Source organism: Tinamus guttatus, unplaced genomic scaffold, assembly GCF_059628265.1.
Source record: "Tinamus guttatus ecotype Peru unplaced genomic scaffold, ASM5962826v1 Tinamus_guttatus_pri_ptg000249l, whole genome shotgun sequence".
Lineage (NCBI taxonomy): Eukaryota > Metazoa > Chordata > Aves > Tinamiformes > Tinamidae > Tinamus > Tinamus guttatus.
Window position 1 is genome coordinate 2,344,310 of NW_028288783.1, and position 14,298 is coordinate 2,358,607.

The following is a 14,298-nucleotide window of genomic DNA, read 5'->3' on the forward strand; positions in this document are numbered from 1 at the left end:
GTGATTAAACACTGTTACTTAAGTCTTTATACTTTTTTCCCCTGTGTTTTGGCAACGCTGCAAAGGCCGGCGGCGCCGCGCACAGGGAGGGCCCCGTTGTCACCACCTGCAAAGACCCTCTCCAAGGCCAGGCGGGTGCAAGGGCCCCTCGCCCGAGCATGGGGGCAGCAGCTTCCCGACCGCTTTGCCATCACAGGGACTCAAAGCTGCAAGGCTGAATAAGGAATTAACGCCCAGGCCATAAGGGCTATTGACCTATCAGCTCCTCCTGATAACGCAGCCGGCAGCTCCTTCCAAGCTTCCCATCCCTGAGGATAATGCTGGGCCCTGGGCGAGGAGGCCCAGGCAAGACGGGTGCCAAGAGGGGCCGGGCGGGAGGGAGCTCTGCGCGTCCTGCCGCCTCAGGAGGTCTGGTCTGACAGGAGAGAGACCGGAAGGGCAGGAAAGCAGCACCGACAGGCTGCTCCCGGAGGAGAAACCGAGCCAGGGCTGCTCGGGCCAGCCCTTCCATCCAGGAAAATAAAGCACAAAGCGGTGGTCGTCCATGGGTCGTGATGGTGGCTCTGCAGCTTACAAGGAAAATTATCCTCTTCCAGAGGCTTTTGTGTAACCAAATCCTAACAAGCAGAGACAACAGACTCCTGCATATTCAGATAAACATTTGCACAAAGCAAGCAGAGTTTAGTTGCGGGTAAAAACGCGCAGAAAGAAAAACCCAAGCCAATTAAAATAACCAAACAAGAGAAGGGACAGTTTACAGATCATACTGCATTTATTTGGCCCCCAAATTCCTAGTATTGTAACAAACTCCCAGAGTTTCACTCCTTAAAGTGCTTCAAACTCCACTTATATTATTATTATTACTTTTTAACATTAATGTACATTTCTGTATAAACATTCTGTTCATCACTCCAAAGAGATATTTATTTTATAAAAATTCTTTATACTAGTGGATCAAATTTGCTCTCAAGATGACCAGCATTAAGGCAAATTTCTATAATTAAGACAAGGGAGTTACTTGATATTATGCTGGTACAGGTGAGAGTAAAATTTGGCCCAGTAGGTGTATATATACAAGCCTTTTTTTTTTATTATTTTATTTTAGGCATCTGTCTTCAAAGGACCCAGTGGATTAGCTTGGAAACCAGTAACATTTAACAGGGAGTTTACCAAACCGAATACAGGCGCAGCCCACGTGCAGAGGCTGCATTTGCTCACCAGCCATTCGGAAGGATCAGCCCAACGTCAGCAACGCAGCGGTCAGGAAACGGGAGCCCACGGTGCAGGAATCCACAGAGTCCTTCAGCAGATCCAATCTGACGCACGCATGAGCAGGGTAACAGGAAAGTTACTCGGCAGGGCATCCCTGCAAACTCACAGCACCATGAACCTCGGAAATTCTTTTAGTGGAGACAGGTTTGTCATTTATGATAATATTCCGAAGACAGCCAATGAATGGATCTTTCACTGGAAGCCACGGCATGGCCAAATTTGCTATGTAAAACAAAGTAAAAAGATCACATTAATAACAAGAATGATTTTAAAGAATGTTAATCACTGCAAAACTTGCAATGTTTTGATAATTACTCTTAGATCTTTAATCTTTTCTATTAAAAGTAGTAGGAAACAAACATCCCAAGAGACGGTGAACTATTTTCTACTACATGTAAAATACTTAGAATATTTTTCCATAAATTTATTTATCCTGACTTGGCCCAAATATGACAGGATTTGACCAGAGTCTGTTGTTCTTCAGACTTCTTTCGCCCTGAGGACCTTTTTCTCATGATCTGCCTTAGGAGCAGAAACACCTCCCATGCATTTGGATTTTCCCGTGCTTCCCATCTGAGGGAGAACTCTCAGTAGGAGCATCACTTCCCATTCCTGCTCCCCACTGGCGTGGGTCACCTCAGCACAGACCTGGACACCGAGCCCTAGCACTTCTGAGGCCGTGATGCGGCCAGCTCTTCTGACAGAGCTCAGCCAACTGGAGCTCAGCTCCCTAAGGAAAGGGAGCTTTCTCCTTTTAGGAAAGCTCCCTAAACACGCCCAGTGCACGTGCGGGGCCCTTAGCAATTCCCACCTCATTCTCTGTACAGTCCTGCTCCTACTGCACTGCCTGACCTGCTAGCTAGACAGCATCTGAGTCTCTATCAAAAAGAAGCTGTTAAGAGCGGAGAAGGAATGATGCAGGGCTCCACGCTTGTAGGGGAATTCCTGGCAAGGAATAAAAAGGCAGCAGATAACTGAAGAAGTGAGCAGCAACGGTATTACCTGGGATTCCGCCCAGGTGGAGCGGCTGGCGCCCGTGTCTGGGCAGAAGGGGAGCGAGCGCAGCGGTGGAGTTCCTGTGAGCGCCCACCTCCAGCTGCAGCGTGCTTTCCTTCCGAGAGACTGTGAAGAAACAGGTCAGTGAGGACACTTTCTCTACTCTGCTGAAGAACTCACCAGACAGGACACTATTTTAAGACATGTCTATGTCAAAATGTAATTCACAGGAAAAATATATTTTATTCTCATTCAAAAGCAGACTGACATCTAGATACTCTGGGTCTAAATAATCTCCCTGCCCACCCTGCTTTTCTATAATGCCCTGAATTAACACAGGACACTTGTTCTAAAGAGCATTTTCAGAATAAACAGAAGTGAAATGGTTAGGAGAACGCTGGGTATGCCAGGCTGTGTGCCTTTCGGGCTCTCAAAGATGCACCTACCTGTGACTGTGTGCCACTGCCCATCATGCAGAGACTGCCCTGCTGTGACTGAGGTCTCAAACTTGCCAGCCCCATTATTTCCAGCAGCAACAAGCTGTAAAACAATTTCCTTTTAGTGCGCCGTAGGTACCACAGTTAAAAAAAAAAAAAAAAAAAGGAGAGAGCAAGAACTTTAAGTAACACAGTGTGGAGACAGATTTCGCTTAAAGCCCAGAAATGATATTCTCCAAGATGAAACTCAACTAAATTTTCCTAGTAGAACCCTAGAATAGTATATTTTATAAATTCTACAGGCATAAATAAATGTTTTTGTCTCTCTATTCCCCTCAGTCTTACAAAATAATGCTAATTCCTTTTGAACACATTATTTCTCTTCAACATCTTCCTTTCAAATTCTTTTTGGCTGTGCTGCTTACAGCAAGCTTGATAACGGCCAGGTGACAGACATGCTCAATCCACTTCCTATGAGGCTCATTGAACTTTTATTCCATCCTGTTGATTTCTGTCCACACACACAGAGCCTGAATCCGAGTTCCTACTGAAGAGAGAGCTCTTGCTCTTAAGGAATCCCCAGGTGCTGATGCTCCTGCCTCTGTTTACTCATCGTGCCTTGAACCAGATGAGTGTTCTGAGTGAAACCAACTTCAGCAACAACACACAGTTATGTCTGTCCCTAGGCAAGTTCACTGGTGTCTGCCCCAGTGATGTCCAGGAAGGGGCAGCTGTGGCTGAGGAGCAAGGGGTAAAGCTGATCCTGGCTGCTGTTATGGGGGACACAGGCCGGTCTCGAGACCAGAGGAGTCTCTGTAGAGCACAGACTAGCTTTTCCTGGGATGCCTCGGCAGCAGAGAGCACACAGGGGTTTTGGTTCAAGACTCACACTCTGAAACAGTAATGTTATGAAAAAGCAACAGTGATAAGAACCACAGTTACTACCCCTCAGCTAGAGGCAAAGATACTAAAATGAAGCAAGACAGCTGAAGTTGTGTACTGGCACTGCATCAGTACTTTAGCCAAATGATGACTAAAGAAGTGGGAATAAACACGGAGTGCTGTGGCCTCTGGGGGGGTTTGTAAGTGCCAAGAACTCCAGGGAGATGAAGCCTGTGGCCTCCTCCTGACCGCTGTGAAGGATCAGGCACCCGGCAGTGTGCGCACACAGAAAGTGCCTTAGGCAGGCACAGAGAGAGGCTTCATGCTCCAATTTCTGTAGGATAGTGTTAAAGCATTGGAGGAACCACATGAAGAAGTTGTTTAATGTTAAATCTATAGATATGCATTCTAATAAGCAAGTGCAGTATTCAAGGTCAGAATTTTCTCTGCCGAATGTTGGCAATACAACTGCAATGGAAAAAACAGAGCCTGTAAAACTTACTTTTCCTCCGTCTAGGTAAACAGTCAGGTAGTTGTCTTGCCCGCTTCCAGAATGGAGGAGGACACTTGTTGAGCTCCTTGGCCGAACAGTAAATGTAATTGTAAAATCCAAGCCCATCATCAAATGATCTGTAGAGGAATAAACAGTGGGTAAAGGAAGGACCATGGAAGATAACTGGAAGAACATGCAAAAGAAAAAAAAATCCTTGTATATGCACGTTTAAGACATAATTCCATATAACATAATCTCTCCAGGACTTACCAATGGTGATATACCCTCCTTCATTAAAGAAATAAATCCCAGTCTCCACGGGGACATCCAGGCAGGGAAGTACACCATTTCTTTGCTGAGGTGTATTCATGGCTTTTCCATTCATCTTAAAATTCCTCAGGCAACCTTTGAAACTGTTCACTGGCATAATCTGAAAGCGTATTTCAAAACATGAATACTAAAGCATGATGACAATCTTTTTAGTGAGAACATCATACATTTCTTTTTATAGTTTGACTGTAGAAAGCCAGCTATCTTTAAGGGCATCTAAAATCTCTGATGCACTGAAAACATATCCTGCAATTAAAACAAACATCTTAAAACATGAAAATAACAGCTATTTTGAGTTCACACAGATCCTACATGCAAAACAGTTGCTTCCCAATGATGTGTCAAACAGACAACACAGCAGGAGTTGTGAGATCTCAGATATACCTTTCCTTTCTTAAGAGACTGTGCATTCAACTCTGACTTTATAAAAAGCCTTGCATGATTAACTGTCCTTTTTTAAAGCAACAGGGTCAAGTATTCCAGATTAAAATCAGGTTTTACATTCATAATTCCTTAATGTAAAAGATTCCTTTGCTCCTCTACTGAGTATCATTAAACCCATTAAAATACATATTCTATTGGAAGACTGTATCCCTGGAATTAACAAATGTGACTTTGGCCTTTTCGGTTTCTTAAACCATGTGCAGTTTTCATTTTTATCACCAGCGTCTCAACAACACGTTGGAAACAAGGATCCCGCCGACAGCCGTGTGCGCAGCTGAGGAAGAAACCTACAATGAGCAGCTACAGACACCAAGCACAAGCGGTGCTGGGTCAGTACTTGGAAATACCCCCACACCCTTTCACCATGGAACATCAGCACACTAATAATTTCACATGCAACGGAGGCAGCACGGGGAGTGCGGGAGCGCACGCGCAGGGCTGGCTGCACCCATGCCTTACCTGGTGCTTCAGGGATGGCAGCCCTCCCAGGTAGATCGGTGCCTTAATGCTGAGGGCAGAGTTTGTTCCCAGTCTGCCATGCTGGGCCCTGAGCCCATCGACAACAAGACGGATGTTCTTCCCATGTCTCCCGAATACGACCTTCGCCGGGAGCAGACATAACAGAGTGAGAAATCCCGAGCCCGGGGAAAGACACTGGAGCTCGTGCTCCAAAGAGCAGAAGGTGATTTTAGAAAATTAATCAGACACAGTACAGCTTTAAAGCAAGAGTATCCTTTTCTGTCTAGTCTGAAACAAGCAAAACGTGAACTGGAAGTAGATAAACAAAATGCTTCCATCAAGTAACAGGATGGCAGGAGCACCTTGCACCTCCCTCGATCATTCAGCCTTGCAGAGATCCCTTCTGGTCACCCTTGCCACAGTCTACGTTTGGGATAATTGCATCAGCTCTCTGCGTGTGGCAAAAAAATCAGAACGCTGCCTGCTACACCTACATGTCGCCATCTCTGGTATGTCAATGATCCCTCCTGGAGAACTTCTCTTTAACAAAGTACTTTTGAAATATTTAAGCTGAAAATACCATGTTAGGACCTTAGGTCACTAAGAGCTCTCTCCCAAGATACCTGACAACCACATGAAAATTCAGCCACATGAATTAACTTCAGGTGCCCAAAAGGAACAGTGTCGCTCCTTCCAGCCCTGCCCAGCGACTGAGGGGGCAGGTCGGCTGCGCCTGCGGAATGCCAGCTGTGCTCAGCCGTGGTTCCCATGCCGTGTTACCTACCGTGTGCCATTCACCATCATTGTACTTAGTGTCTGTTCTGATCTTGATTCGTTTTCCTCCAGACACAAGTGAAAAGACAAAACGTCCTTTTGAAATGCGGAGAGCCAGGTAGGAGTTCTCAAATCCCTCCTCCACAAAAAAAATTAAACCTCTTGATGATCGAGTCCGTACATCTACAGAAAAATGCAACCTATAGTGGAAAGAAAGCACATTCAAATGTAGGCCTATTTTGTAAATTCCTGTACCTTTCTGCTCTTGAGAAAAATGCCAGTGAAGCTCCACCCAGGAAATCCAGAATAGCTTTTGGGTAGAATCACTGCTCGACATTCTTTCCATTTCTAAATGTGGATGAAAGTTGGCATATTCAGATTCAGGAGCTGGCATCAGTATGTACTATAGTGGTTGACCCCATCAAAGTCAATCATACTGCTTTTGTTTGGGAAAATGTTAACTAAGAAAAAAAATCCTGAATCTTTAGAACCATTCTTTTGTTCCACGCAAAGATACTAGCAAGAAGCAAACCTAGCTCTTAGCACATAAAGATTCAAGCAGCATTTAAGAATAAAGTGAGGTGAACAGAAAATTTGCATTACCTGTCTGTGGGGTACACTGGGGAAAACGCATATGACACAAAACTGTTGGGAGTGTTTCCAAACAGATAAGCTCCAGTATCAACGTTTAACTGAGCGACATTTAACAAGACCAAGCTTTGCTGGTCCTGCTGCAGTTCGGCATCGGTTAGAGAACCAAGGTATTTTTCATTCTGCAGTGGAAGACAGAATTGAAGTTTCTCAGTCCTATAAACCACAGTTGTGCAAACGAAACCTCAGTATCTATATGGAGAGGAGAAGACTGTAAAAATAAACATACCTTGAGCATCTTAAACGTGACAGAATTACTGAATTCTTGCAGCAGCATTGGTTCAAGGTTTTTGTATTGGTGGCAAGCTCCAAGAGCCACACCGCTCTTCCTGGTGGAGTTAACTAGATTTTGAACCTCGGGGAGCTGACCTGCCCTACAATGGTAAGAATAGCAAGTGCTTTAACATACCACTCCTTTTCTTCAACAGATTCAGCAACATACTGTACAACTGTTCTCTGTACAGTATAGATTTCTCAGTGACCTGATGCTGAAGTACCAATTTTCACCTCCTCCCATTAGAGTTGATTTCAGTTTTTCTTCAAAATATTTTTTTAGGATGGTTTGGGTAAAAAGTGTGTGGCCATTGAGAAAAGGGGAAAGAATGACAGCAGCCTTGGTTGAATAAGATTCTGGGTAAGACTGCAAAACTTCGCTGGTTAATATGTGAATTGCCAGTGGCAGATCAAGAAAAAAAGAGAGAGAAATTAAGTCCTGCCAACTCAACCACTCTCTCCTCACTAAGATGTTCTACTGAGATTTGTCAAGGGGTAAAGTCTATCTCAACATGATACGCAGCTCCGCTATTATAGCCAAATTATCAGAAAGACTGTCAAAAGCAATTGTGTAAAAAGAATTCTTGTATCATTTTGTAGGTCTTACAGAGTATCTTTAATCCGTAAGCTACAATACACTTTACAACAGAGAAAAATCAGTGAGGCTTCTTGCCCATTGATTCCTCTAAGAAGATGATCTGGGAGCAGAACCTAGGTTTCTTGAAATCCATTTCAGCTCTCCCTTCATTTGATCACACTAGCGATAGTATAAATTGTCCAGCTAATAATTTTCATTTTTGTATTGAAAGCTACTCTCCAAGTTTGGCTTTTGACAGGGAGGTTAATGCGCTTCATTGTCTTACAGGGTCCTGTTCAAACTTTAAAAGATTTAACCAAATCAAAATGCATTACTTTTTGTAAAGCCACACATGTATAAACATTCATCAAACATTTGATGAATGCTCAAACATCGATGAACAGCTGAAACAAAGTCCCATTGGGAGAACATTTGTGATTGAAGAAATGCTTTTACTTAAATAATAAGTTAATGCCAAATTTATCTCATAAATGTCACCTGTAAGATATCTCTAATAAGCAGATAAACATATGTGAAAAAGAGAGAACATAAATCAGACATCTGCTCCATTTCTTTGTGGAACTGTTCTGGACTTCTCTGTAAGCTTTGCTCATTCATTACCTGGCTCCTATGTGGTTATAAAGACAAAATCTAGGGTGGGACATGGTCAATTCACTATACTAAGTTTATTCTTTGATTAAAAGACTATTAAACACATATAATTCAGCTTAAAATTCCATTATATCTGAACAATTGATTTCATCATAACTTGATACTATGTGTGATCTGTCTGAATAAAACATATTTGGGGCAAAGTTATGTATTAATGAAGACTTCATGTATATGAAAGAAAAGCAATTTAGCAAAAAATAATCTTTATATGATCAAAAAGGAAAGCAGATCGAAATGCCTGAAACTGAAGATCTTTCTAGGCCAAATACCTTTCTATAAAGATGTTTGAGATGCAACCTTCAAAATCATTTCCACCAAATCTTATAGGCTGGATTAATGTCTGTCGTCCTGAATAGCCAACAGTCATTGTCACAGGCTCATCATCAACCAGCAGCCTTAGTCTGAAACAATGTTAACACAAGTAAGCACAAAATCCGAAGAAGAGTAAATGAAAGAATGAAAAAAGGAGAGGTATTTGAGAGGCGTCCCCCTGTTACATTCTAATAATGCAATAGAATTGCCTGATTTCTGGAATTTTTACATCAGTATGTGCTTCCTGACTTCTGTGGAATCACCTGGCTTCTCAGTGGTAGATATTTAGCAAAGTTGAAGCTAGACTTTCAGTGCTAGGGTTATGATCTCACAGAAATTCATGAAAAAACTCCCATTGCCAGTGATGGGACAGATTTCATTGTTCATATCAAAATGCACTTGAGATGTTAGCAACAGCTACTACAGAAAATATTGAAAGCTATAATTAGCCTAGCTTAGAGATAATCTCTGAAAACTTTCTTCTTGAGCAAACAGTTTTATATGATCCTCAAAAATCAGTATGATTTAGAAGCTTTTCAGGAAACTTTATTTAACTCCCGAGAAGAAAGACAATTATTACCCTCTTCCCTGGGCTTTTAATCACCTGGGCTGGGTAGATTTATAACTCACAATGACACATGTAAAGGCTATGGGAAGAGAGCTCCAAAGCTCAGGCTTGTCAAGCAGGAAAAAATCACAGAGTACACACAAAAAGACATCTGTACTGATGCACAGCTGAAAATTAGAAGGTACTAACATGCAAATTCACAGGCCAAATAACTCCTTCATTATTTCATTATCCTTTCTTAATACAGGCCATTTTTAGCTGCGTGCCCAAAGAACAACCCACACAAAATCTTAATCTTTCTTCAGCTACAAAATTAAACAATCAGATAAAGAACTGAACTCACGTGTCACCATTTTTTATGACTGTCACATAATGGACTGACCCATCTTCATATTTCTTGTCCAGTTTGTTTTCTGTTTCTCCCATCCTTACAACTACAGAGCCAGGTCTCAGGAAGATAAGAAGAATATTAGGCTAAAAAAAGAATCCCACAAAATGATCAATAAATGCAAGTTCCTTCAGTTCTCCCTGACGTTGCCATTAATACAGCTCTCTGTGGTAAGAATGGGGTAGTGTGGCTTTTTTCTGGGTTGTCTGTATCTTACATTGCCTTGTGGAAATATATCAACCTATCCTAAAACACATTTCTCAGGGAATCTATTACCAAACTTTACTCCCATTCTTTACAAATTGCATAGTGCCTGTTGTAGAATATCCTTGCACCTTGAAGACTGATAGTTATTTACACTTCTTGTTTAAACAGTTTTTGACAAAGAATAGGGGATTTGATTCTCCACTTCTCAAGCACCTGATCTGCACTCGCTTCTCATCATCAGCTCCTCCAGCTAGCAAGAATGGGGGTTTGATTCAACCTCCCTGCTTCCTGAGGAAATATAGCCCAAATCAGCCCTTTTCCACTGAATATTTGATCACAGTAAGATTTTGAACAGAAAGACAGTTTTTCCTCAGAAAATTTCCAGCAGACTATGTTAAGCAACACTTCTGGTACTGGGATGATGGTGTTATGGGGCATGCACTGCTTCGTTACGGAAGGCTGAAATTCAAAGCTCTCTTTCTCATAAAACAAAGTATTGGTTTGGGAGAGCAATCGTAAGGCTGTTTCTTTGGTCTGTTGTATGCAAGGTGCCATTTTCAAGAGACTGATTTGTGATGCCAGAACTGACATGGTCATAAACACATATGACTGATCAAGAAACAAAACACAAACGCATATTCTAAGATAAACAGGATTCATACTCATACACTGTAACTTAAGAGTGTCCCAGTTGATGTCATAGTGCGAAAGCCAAAGCTGACTTGGAAATCTCTGGGAAATGGGAAACCTGCTGAATTCAGGCTCAGGGTTCCCGCTCCGGAGAAAGCTGCAGATCTGACAATCTGAAAAAGAGGTAAGAGTGCTCTCGGTGATTTTCCTTGTAGTCTGGAGAAACGATAACACAGGACAATAACTGCCCTACCCAACATAATTGTGATTGATTTCAGTCAAAACCAAACAGAAGGTAATCTGAAAGCTCGGTATTTCTGTACAGACAGATTGACTAAATTGGCTTCGCTGGAATTACTCATGATCTGAGCAACTCTAAAGGCAGATGAGGCCGGCTGAGTATAATACATTGTTTGTCTCTTCTGTTTGCATTGACAGGACAGTTTTATAAGGTTTCACAACCAGAAGCATCAAAGTGAGCAGCTGGAGAAATACCTTGTAGGTACAGAGATGTGAAGAGGGACATGTATAGTTGAAGCTGTGGGAGTCATGGCACAGAGTATACCTGAATCCTTTTGAACAAAAAGCTTTCTAATACATGACAAGTTATACAGATATGAACAGAGAATGAAGGGCAGACCCTCTGCATAGGGAAATAGCCTGCAATCAAATTGCTGCGTGAAAGGTTTAGAGGTCACAGACGGAAAGAAAGTGAACGCAAACTTTCTGTGCCATGCCATAGCAGGGCAAATGCAATTGTGCACCATGTAAACAGCAGTAAATAGAAGCAGTAGGGTAATTTTCATCTCCACATAGTATTGGTTAAGCCAACAATGAAACATCATATTGTCCCGTGGTAGACTATGCGCTTGAATAAAGTACCAAAGAGTGGTTTCTCCTTTCTTATTTTCATACTAATCTGTGGCTCTTCATTATCATCACATGTTAACCAAATATAAGTAATGACTTCATGTAAGTAAGTAAAATATAGTTTTATAACTGAATCAGACTCTAGGATCTAGTGATCACTTTCGGTCATGAATTTTATGCCTAGCAAAGTTTATAAAAGCAATTGGGTTAGTTACCTTCCAGTCATCTGAACATTTCTTGCTGACACCGATGGTCTCATCAAAAACAACAGATGCCCCAAGGATTTTAATGTTCTTCATGCAGCCCCGGAATGGAGGTGTAGATATATTAAAGCTGGTTTCAGGGAGTGGAGGAGAAAAAGAATTCATTAACCTGCTATTTCAAAGGATTCACCAATATAATAGCCTATAAATGTTGACCATAAAATAAGAAATAGAAAAATAAAAGCAATCTTTATTGCACACATGTGCTTAATGCTGATCAAATCTTTCATCGGGGCACACTCCAACAAAGAACCCAACGTTAGCCAAAAATCACAGCTTATTATCACGTATTGTAAACTCGTGATTTTCAAATCACATAAGACACACATTATACAATCTGAAAAATTCACCCAAGGAAAGTATTTAGTTGAAAGCCCCATAAAAAGGCTGTATATTATAGTCTTTTTATAGTAGCTTACCGTTCCCGTAGAGAAGATGGAATTCCACCCAGGTAGTATTTAGTGAAACTGAAGATTCTTACGTTGACATTAATACCAGGAGTGACACGAACAACATTTCTACTTCTGGCAAGCAACAAGCCAATCTGAAATAGATGAATAATGAGAATTACTTCACTTACCAGCCTTAAGTCTTAAATAGCTGTAATAGTCAAAGGTGCTTTGCAAAATTTCGGCATTTTAGCCAAACAAATGTCTGAAAAAAATGCTGCACTACCCACACTAAAGGTGAGCTTTTATCCTTCTCAAGGAAACTGCCCTAAACACACACCTCATCTAACATCCATAGATTGCCTTCCATGTGCAGCTGAACACTGAGAAGCTGCTACCTGATACAAAGACTAGATCAGTCAACTGACTGGAGATGACTTGACCCAGCACAGTGTAAAGACTCCTTTCAGCAGGCCCTGAAACCTCTGCTGTCTAGTTGAAGATGCAGGAAGGGGAGAAGGGAGAATGAATCAAAACAACTATCAAAGGTTTTAACAATGTTATTAAAATTTCACTTTTGTAACACAGCGAAACTGATGGACTCAAGCTAAGCAGATGAGGAACAACAAAAAGATTTCAAAAACTAATCTCTATAAGGATCAGGCTTCCCTGAAAAAATAAACCTTTCGTTGCTAAAACCACTTCCCTTCATACTAAAATGAGGTCGATAACTTACAACAAACACAGCACTTTATTAAGAAAGCAATGCACTCACAAAGGCTGTTTTCTCTTGTGGCTATTCCATAAAAACCAAACGTGGTCACAGGAATACATGAGTAGACAGTTTCTAGATTCATTTTCAAGGTCAAACTAATCCTACCTATCTCAGTCTTCCCAACACAAATACAAAACTTCACAGCTAAGCCTTAAAACAGGGTGCTCAGTTTCAGCTAATGTGTATTTTCACGAGTAATGGTAACTTGATTGTTTGAAAGGACATACTTGTACATATGTTCCATAATTTATAGTTGTTGAGTTGTTTTCTATTTCCTTTGGAGGCTCAGAGCCAATTTTATATCTAAAAACTGGATGACCATTTTTAATGAGTATGCTGATGAACTGGTCCTGCAGTAAGAACAAAATGATAAACAAAAATTAAACTCTGCAACCTTTAATGTATATCTCATTGTCATGTGAATTAATGAAGCTATCCAGTTATTTCAATAAAGCTTAGAACTTATATTAGTCATTGTAATTACTTTTATGAACAAGCATATTACAAGCTCTCCAACTCTCTAAGGGACTTTTTCTCATTTCAAGATGCCTACCTATTTTTAACAGCATTAAGAAATTATTAGTACATGTTAACAGTGATTGTAAGCATTCTTATAATATTGCTAGATAAGTAGTATCATTGCTGTATTTTGACCAGCTTTAATCACTTTCTAAACTTTTTCCTACTCAGCTACCAAGTACATCAAGATTTGGGAAAGAGGGGGTAATCCCATTTTTGGAGAATTTAAATATTTCAAAATTGATCTGATTTAAATTACAAAATGAAATCCCCCTAATTAAATTAAAAAAAAAAAAGTTCCATCTCCATGTGAGGAAGAACTTCTTTACTGTGAGGGTGACAGAGCCCTGGAACAGGCTGTCCAGAGAAGTTGTGGAGTCTTCTTCTCTGGAGATCTTCAAAACCCGCCTGGATGCCACCCTGTGCCACGTGCTCTAGGTGATCCTGCTGGAGCAGTGGGGTTGGACTAGATAATCTCTAGAGGTCCAACCTCAACCATCCTATGATTCTGTGATCCTGTGAAATTGGAGGAGTTCCTAATGGAGGAACTACCTGGAATGATAGTTTCTCAGCTATGACAAAATGAGTATTCGAACAGCCCTAAAACAGCAGAATATACTAATCTGTAACACAAAGCAACATAACGGTTTCAAGAAACTTTATCACAGTTATTACTTAATCTAGCATGTTCTCTATTAAGTGAAGTTTTTTAAAAAATTCTTGTACCACAGAACACCACAGACAGAGTCATTCCATGAGTTACCTCATTTGCTGCAAAAAATAGCAGGCCTTCATCTGCTGTAGTCTGAATTGTCTGCTCATAGCGTGCTGTTATGAAAGCATTTGTTTCTTTAGATGTGACACTGGCATAACCAGTGCCTTCAAAATAGCTTTGGTCAGACTCTTCTTTATACCTGCAGCAATGTCACAGATGAGAATAAATAAGAGCAAAAACTCCCACTACATGGACTTACTGTCATTATCATTTATAAAAAGCTTTAGCTAAAGCATTTGGAACAATGCCACTAACAAGGCCAAATTCTGATCTAACCCAAGTGAAGAGAAAACCTCCCATTGGTGTCCACTGGATTTATCTATGGTCTCCACAGAGGAAAAG

The 14,298-nt window shown here is 41.2% G+C and overlaps 1 protein-coding gene across 1 annotated transcript in view; it reads right to left on the reverse strand.

Annotated features, from left to right (window-relative positions):
• Positions 1 to 1,303: 1,303 nt before the first annotated feature.
• The window catches only part of LAMA3 (laminin subunit alpha 3), a 110,975-nt gene continuing 97,980 nt past the window's right edge, over positions 1,304 to 14,298 (reverse strand). The window contains 16 exon segments of the mRNA XM_088526686.1: positions 1,304 to 1,494; positions 2,275 to 2,394; positions 2,715 to 2,808; positions 4,090 to 4,217; positions 4,351 to 4,510; positions 5,314 to 5,454; positions 6,098 to 6,287; positions 6,691 to 6,860; positions 6,968 to 7,112; positions 8,530 to 8,661; positions 9,484 to 9,614; positions 10,404 to 10,538; positions 11,451 to 11,568; positions 11,918 to 12,042; positions 12,890 to 13,012; positions 13,945 to 14,095. Coding sequence (XP_088382812.1) covers positions 1,349 to 1,494; positions 2,275 to 2,394; positions 2,715 to 2,808; positions 4,090 to 4,217; positions 4,351 to 4,510; positions 5,314 to 5,454; positions 6,098 to 6,287; positions 6,691 to 6,860; positions 6,968 to 7,112; positions 8,530 to 8,661; positions 9,484 to 9,614; positions 10,404 to 10,538; positions 11,451 to 11,568; positions 11,918 to 12,042; positions 12,890 to 13,012; positions 13,945 to 14,095 — 2,209 coding nt within the window. The 3' untranslated portion in view covers positions 1,304 to 1,348.